Below are 7653 nucleotides of genomic sequence, written 5' to 3' on the forward strand. Positions count from 1 at the left end.
GGCCCCACAAATCTTAGAAGCATGGTGTCTAACCAGATCGTTACTCTGGATGGCATTTCCCTGATCTCTAGTAATACTGTGAGAAATCAAGCAGAAAATATAAATATGAGTTATTAAGACAGGCAAAGAATTTGAAAGGAACAAGTGTCTATATAAATGAGCATCTAACAAAAAAAATGCAGATATTGCTAGGGAAGCAAGACTACTAAGAAAACAGAAACATATTGTTGCTACATGGGTCTGGAATTGTAGGGTGTGGATTAGAGTGAAAGAAGGAACAAACGGTATACAAATCAAAAACATGGAGGACCTTACGAAATACAGACCTGAATAGACAATCAAATATAACATCTGTTGGTAATTGGACCAACAAAAAATCAGATCAAACATGGAAACAGAGGATAAAATATATGACATAGACACTAATATTGATGAAAGTATATTTGACTTAAAAACGATTGGTTGTGAGTATTATACAGTAGAACAGCTGAATAGTGAAAAAATTGCAGAAGATACCCTGTCACTCATACATATAAACAGTCGAAGCTTGTATTGTAAAATGTCACAAATAAAAGATTATTTAAATCAGTTTAAAAATAGATTTAGTATTGTTGCAATCACTGAATCTTGGCTTAAAGATGATCTCATGGATGAAGTTCAAATGGAGGGATATGAGCTGTATTTTGTAAACAGAAGATATAAAAAAGGCGGTGGTATTGCTCTGTATACAAAAACAGATCTGATGTGTACAATTGTTGAAGAAATGACAATTATGAATGATGTCATAGAAATTGTAACAGTGGAACTTGTACATGAAACATCTAAGAATATTTTAGTTAGTTGTGTATACAGAGCACCAGATTCTTGTGTTGTGAAATTTACAGATAAAATAATTGAATTATTCCATCAAATTAAAAACAAAACGCTTTTTATGTGTGGGGACTTTAATATTAACATAGAAAGCTCCAGCTGCCAAAGATCAAGTGATTTTGTGAATACAATGTATAGTTTGGGGTTATTCCCCTTGATAACAAAACCAACCAGAATTACATCGCAAAGTGCAACGGTAATTGATAATATATTTACAAACAGAACAGATGAAATTATCAAGAATGGGATCTTCATGACAGATATTAGCGACCATTTACCAATTTTTTTCAATATTTAAATATAAAAATAGGTACAACAAAAAAACTGATATAAACTTTAAAAGAGATAAGTCAGTAAAAGCCTTAGAGGCATTAAAATATGACCTTAAAAATCAAAACTGGGAAGAAGTTTATGTCAGTGATGTTAATGTAGCATATAACTCATTTATGAAAATATTGATGAAATCATACAATAAAAATTGTAAATTAATTGAAATTAGTAAGAAAAGAGTAAATAAACCATGGCTGACAAAGGGAATAAAAAATGAAATGCTTGTGCAAAGAAAAACTATTTATACAGGTGCTTTTTAAAATTGCAAACAAAGGAATCAGAACATAAATACAAAAAATATAAAAATAAACTATTAACAATAATTAGGAAACAAAAAAAAGATTATTACAGTGAAAAACTAAATAAGAGTAAAGATAATATGAGGGTAACATGGGGAATTATAAAAAGTGTGATTGATAGTGATGGAACGAAAGAAACTATTCCAAATTACTTTGTTAAGGAAAATAAAGAGATATATGATATAAAAGAAGTTGCAAATGGGTTTAATGATTATTTTTCAAATGTAGGGTCAAGTCTGGTGGGAAATAAACCAATAATAGAAGATAAATTATGTACATTGGTAAATACGGTCAATAGTATTTTCCTGGACAATGTGGAAAAAGATGAAATAAGAAATATTGTAAAAAACTGTGTAAGCAAAAGATCAACTGACCATGAAGATTTAGACATGATGACTGTAAAAAGTATAATAGAAATTGTTATTGAACCATTTACTTATATTTGCAATCTGTCTCTGTCAACTGGGGTTTTTCCAGATGAAATGAAAATTGCTAAGGTAGTCCCATTATATAAAAATGGAGACAAACATAATTTTTCTAATTACAGGCCAGTATCATTGCTTCCACAGTTTTCTAAAATTATGGAAAAAGTTTTTGTAACAAGATTGGATAAATTTATTGAGAAACATCATATTTTAAATAATGCTCAGTATGGATTCAGAACAAAACATTCGACAGCTATGGCAATTATGGAACTAATAGAGAAAATATCAACAACAATAGATAATAAGGATTATTTTGTAAGTATTTTTATTGACCTGAAAAAGGCTTTTGATGTTATAGACCACTCAAGATTGCTCCACAAGTTACAACAATATGGAATAAGAGGTGTTGCACATCAGTGGGTAAAAAGCTACTTAGAAAATAGAAAACAGTTTGTTCAGATAAATAATACAAAATCAGAATTGTGTAACATTATTTATGGAGTACCACAAGGATCGGTACTTGGACCCAAACTGTTTATTTTGTATATCAGTGATTTTGTGAATGTATCCAATGTGCTTGGCAGCATTTTATTTGCTGATGATACAACGCTGTTTTACTCTGGATCAGATATACAGGAAGTAGCACAAGTGATAAATACAGAGTTGGAAAAAGTTAAACATTGGTTTGATATAAACAGATTGTCACTAAATATTAATAAGACAAATTTCATATTGTTTAATGATAGAGCGAAAGAAAATAATGTGTCATTACAAATAGATGGAATGGATATACAAAGGGTAAAAGAAATGAAATTTTTAGGAGTCATGATTGATGAAGATCTTACATGGAAGTCACACATAAATTACATAAAAGGAAAAATAGCGAAAGCCATTGCTGTTTTGCATAAAGTAAAATATTCATTAAATAGTTATGGTTTATTAACATTGTACAATTCATTGATTGTCCCATATTTAACTTACTGTGTAGAAATCTGGGGATCAACATATACAACCTATATACAACCTTTATTTATTTTGCAGAAAAGAGCTTTAAAAGTGATTAGTAACAGTGGTTTTAGAGATTCATCTAATCCATTGTTTATTAAGTATAGGGTACTTAAATTTCATGATTTAGTTGATTTGAAAATATTACAAACGATGTACCAAGTTAATAAAAATACTTTACCAACAAACATTCAAAATATGTTTGAAAAAAGAGTAAGTAGTTATAAATTGAAAGGAATAGAAGTCTTTAAAAAACCAAGATTTAGAACCAAAGTAAAGGAAAGGAGTATTGCAGTAAATGGTGTCAAATTATGGAACAATCTTAATAAAGAAATTAAAGAATTAAGGTCGCTTAAATTATTTAAAAAACATATTAAATTAGATGTATTAAGTAAGTATGAAACTATGAAGTAAGTCAGTGGGCTGCAAGAAAGTAAAAAAAAAAAAAAAAAGTAAACTGTTAATAATGTTTGGAGTGTCTTAAGTTTAAATGTAACCTGTCAGTGATGTAATCTATTAATTAATGGTCATAATTATGAAATGGGTCAGTGGTATGTGACAAGTTAAAGAAATGCAATCTGTTAAATAATGTTGACTATGATGCTGTATATTGAAAGATTGTATTGTTAAAAGGGGCAGAAATCATAAGACTTGTTCTTCTTTCTGCTCCTTTTCATTCTGGTATTGTGGTGCTTTTGTTTTTTGCTTTTCTGTTTTTCTTTTAAATGAATGAAATAAATATTAAAGAAAGAAAGAAAGAAAGAAATCTTGGAGTCATTTTTGATCAGGATATGTCATTCAAAGCGCATATTAAACAAATATGTAGGACTGCGTTTTTGCATTTACGCAATATCTCTAAAATCAGAAAGGTCTTGTCTCAGAGTGATGCTGAAAAACTAATTCATGCATTTATTTCCTCTAGGCTGGACTATTGTAATTCATTATTATCAGGTTGTCCTAAAAGTTCCCTAAAAAGCCTTCAGTTGGTTCAGAATGCTGCAGCTAGAGTACTGACGGGGACTAGCAGGAGAGAGCATATCTCACCCATATTGGCCTCTCTTCATTGGCTTCCTGTTAATTCGAGAATAGAATTTAAAATTCTTCTTCTTACTTATAAGGTTTTGAATAATCAGGTGCCATCTTATCTTAGGGACCTCGTAGTACCATATTACCCCATTAGAGCGCTTCGCTCTCAGACTGCGGGCTTACTTGTAGTTCCTAGGGTTTGTAAGAGTAGAATGGGAGGCAGAGCCTTCAGCTTTCAGGCTCCTCTCCTGTGGAACCAGCTCCCAATTCAGATCAGGGAGACAGATACCCTCTCTACTTTTAAGATTAGGCTTAAAACTTTCCTTTTCGCTAAGGCTTATAGTTAGGGCTGGATCGGGTGACCCTGGACCATCCCTTGGTTATGTTGCTTTAGACGTAGACTGTGGGGGGGTTCCCATGATGCACTGTTTCTTTCTCTTTTTGCTCCGTATGCATCACTCTGCATTTAATCATTAGTGATCGATCTCTGCCCCCCTTCTCGGCATGTCTTTTTCCTGGTTCTTTCCCTCAGCCCCAACCAGTCTCAGCAGAAGACTGCCCCTCCCTGGGCCTGGTTCTGCTGGAGGTTTCTTCCTGTTAAAAGGGAGTTTTTCCTTCCCACTGTGGCCAAGTGCTTGCTCATAGGGGGTCGTTTTGACCGTTGGGCCTTGCCTTACAATATGGAGCACCTTGGGGCAACTGTTTGTTGTGATTTGGCGCTATATAAGAAAAAAGTTGAAAAAGTTGATTGATGTAGTTCATGTTGTTCTTCTGCTCCTCAGTCATCTACAGCACCAAACTTTACCGCTTCTTCAAGTACATCGAGAACAGAGACGTGGCAAAAACTGTGCTGAAGGACCGAGGACTGAAAAAGATCCGACTGGGCATCGAAGGTACTGCATCTGCCTCTTTAAATATTTACAGCTGCTCTCAAAATTATTAAACTGCTTTTATAATTTATTTTTGTAAACAAAAGCCCTACATCCTGCCAAATTCTTCTTAATCTTACAGAGTGAACATGCATCCTGACATAAGGTTCAGTAGGTCATGTAAGATCTACTCTCAAGTCTTCTGGTTGTAGTTAATATTCTACAGGCTTATTCTGAATCAGACTATTTCACTGCAGCCAGACAAACTTGCACTTTTGTATTGTGAGAGACATTATATACGTAAAGAGGTACGTCGTCAGCATAACAGTGAAAGTCGGTCTCATGGTGACAAATAATCCAACCAATAGTTGCAACATAGAGAATAACGGAGGACGTAGAACAAAACCTTGAGGTACTCCATATTTTGCTGTGGAGAATTGAGAAGTTGTTTTATTTTAAAATAAATAATAACCAAAGAAGTAAGATCTCAGCCATTCAAGTACCGGATCAGAGATGGCAAAATATTAAATTTCAGGTCTTTGAGGTTTGGCTTGAAATGGACACAGGGATACTGCCGGCCAAAACACACGCAGACATTTGTTTGCTGCTTGCGTTGATAACAGGCAGTTTTAGACTAGAATGTCAGAATGGGCTGGTTTCCAGATTAACACGGGGCGATTTGAAAATGCTGCAGTTTTAAAGGGGTTGAGATTTAAAGCTGAGGTTGTTCAACGTGATTCAGCGCAACGTGATTCATGAAACATGTATCTAAAGCGTGTGTCATAGCTAAAGCATTGTGGCAGTATTTTGTTTGAGGAAAGAACAGAAACGCTTCCTGTTAATGCAGGGAAAACCAGCTCGGTGGCTTAGTGGTTAACACTGTTGCCTCACAGCAAGAAGGTCATGGGATCAATTCCCACCTGTGGCCTTTCTGTGTGGAGGTTGCATGTTCTCCCTTGTGTTTGTATGGGTTTCTTCCCGCATTTAAAGACATGCAGGTTAGGTGAATTGGTAACTTTATAATGGTCCAGGTCTCCCTTGCAAAAGAGGTCTCGATCTCAACAGGACTAACCTGGTTAAATAAAATGAAGTTAACTACTCATTGTGCAAAATGTGATTTCAACCACATCCACAGCAAGATGTTAATGTGAAATTCATTTAATAAAGAACCACATCATTAGCCGCCCTGCAAAATAAATACTTCCTGCTAGCTAAAGGGGCAGATAACACGATTAATGTTAGCTATCTTTTTTTAATCCCACTTCTGAAACTCAGACTGCAAATGGTTGAGAAATCATTTGTCCGATGTACAGCGAGTGACCTTAAGAATGTAAGCATTTGTGGGATTTTTATTTTTGTTTGTTCTCAATAAGTGGAATAAAACTTGTCAAACAGAACAAAAATAAACACAAACTGCATTTGTTCACAGTGACGATGGCGAGCAGCTGCAGTGAAAACATGTTGGAAAAAAAAGTCGATTCAGTCCAAACCTGCCACCTGGTGGATAAACACTTTAATGCGTCAGTGTTAAAAGTAACGAGACATTTCCTGCCTTTGTGTCGCAGAGTAATGCTAACGTGTTGTCTGGAATCTTGTTCTACTCCGTTTTTCATTTATTAATTGATTTCTTGTTCTATAAAAGTTGATGTTTAAAAATTATGTTTGTGTTTCTTGCCAATTTACAAACTGACATGAGGTTTTGGTGAAAAAAGCGTTTAATGTGTTAAAGTTCACGATCTAACCTCTGACCTTCCTTCTTGCTAGGCTACCCTACTTACAAAGAGAAGGTGAAGCGGCGCCCTGGAGGTCGTCCGGAGGTAATTTATAACTATGTGCAGCGTCCGTTTATCCGAATGTCCTGGGAGAAGGAAGAAGGGAAAAGTCGCCACGTGGACTTCCAGTGCGTAAAGTCCAAATCTATCACAAATCTGGCGGCAGCCGCTGCTGATATTCCCCAGGACCAGCTCGTGGTCATGCACACACCGGGACCTCAAGTAGATGAGCTGGACACACTGCCGGGGCATCAGCCGCCGCCGCCGCCAAGTTTTCACGACTCCCACCAATCACTGCAGGGACAGGAGGGCGCCGCCCCCCAGCTAGCACAGGGCTACGATGGCCCCAACCAGCAGGCTCAGGACAGCCTAGGTCAGGCCGCACAGGGTCCGGCCCACAGCAACCAGCAGCACAGCAGACGTGCTCTGACTGCGTACTGCTATGAACCCGATCCCGACACCCCCTCTGCATGAGCCCCACTCTGAACCTCCTCACCTGCTGTCACAGCACACAGTCCGTTGCAGTGCGGCGTGGACGAGGCTGCGTTCGTTCAGTGTCAGTCACATGACCTGACACAGCGCAGAGCCGGCAGTAGCAACCAGGTAGTGCAGCTGACCGGGGAAGAATCAGGAAGCGGCAGCTTTCTGCACCGACGCACTGAGTGGAGTGGCAACGCATCACCTTTTTCCACACACGGAGGCAACTACGTTTGTAGAAGACAGTTAGTGGCAGAGCGTCGACCTTCATTCGAGTTTTTGTAACATTTGTTCACACATTACTGAATGTGTCTCTGAGGTCAATGATCAGGTGATCTCCTCCGTTCTCTGTGCTGCACTGCGCGTCTTCTGTGGTTACTGCACGCATTTATGAAAAATTAGCCATCGGCCCGCTGGAACATGTTCGTGTTGTGATGTCAGGAGATGGAATGAGGTCATCAGATCACTCCCGCAGCTTTGGCACAGAGGTGCGACGCACCAGCAACAGCACAGAGTGCAAAGTCACAAATGTAAAAAAAAAACTTTTGGATGGCACTTTTCACACCAAAAAAAAAAAAAA

At 37.0% G+C, this 7653-nt stretch overlaps 1 protein-coding gene across 2 annotated transcripts in view; it reads left to right on the plus strand.

Annotated features, from left to right (window-relative positions):
- LOC117516258 (BTB/POZ domain-containing protein 10-like) overlaps positions 1–7653 on the plus strand; it is a 32396-nt gene extending 24743 nt beyond the window's left edge. For both annotated transcript variants that reach the window (XM_034177190.1, XM_034177189.1), the window contains exons 7-8: positions 4738–4848; positions 6589–7653. In XM_034177190.1, the coding sequence (XP_034033081.1) occupies positions 4738–4848; positions 6589–7070 (593 nt within the window). In that variant the 3' untranslated portion in view covers positions 7071–7653. The remainder of the gene's footprint in view (positions 1–4737; positions 4849–6588) is intronic.

This window comes from Thalassophryne amazonica, chromosome 8 (assembly GCF_902500255.1).
Source record: "Thalassophryne amazonica chromosome 8, fThaAma1.1, whole genome shotgun sequence".
Classification (NCBI taxonomy): domain Eukaryota; kingdom Metazoa; phylum Chordata; class Actinopteri; order Batrachoidiformes; family Batrachoididae; genus Thalassophryne; species Thalassophryne amazonica.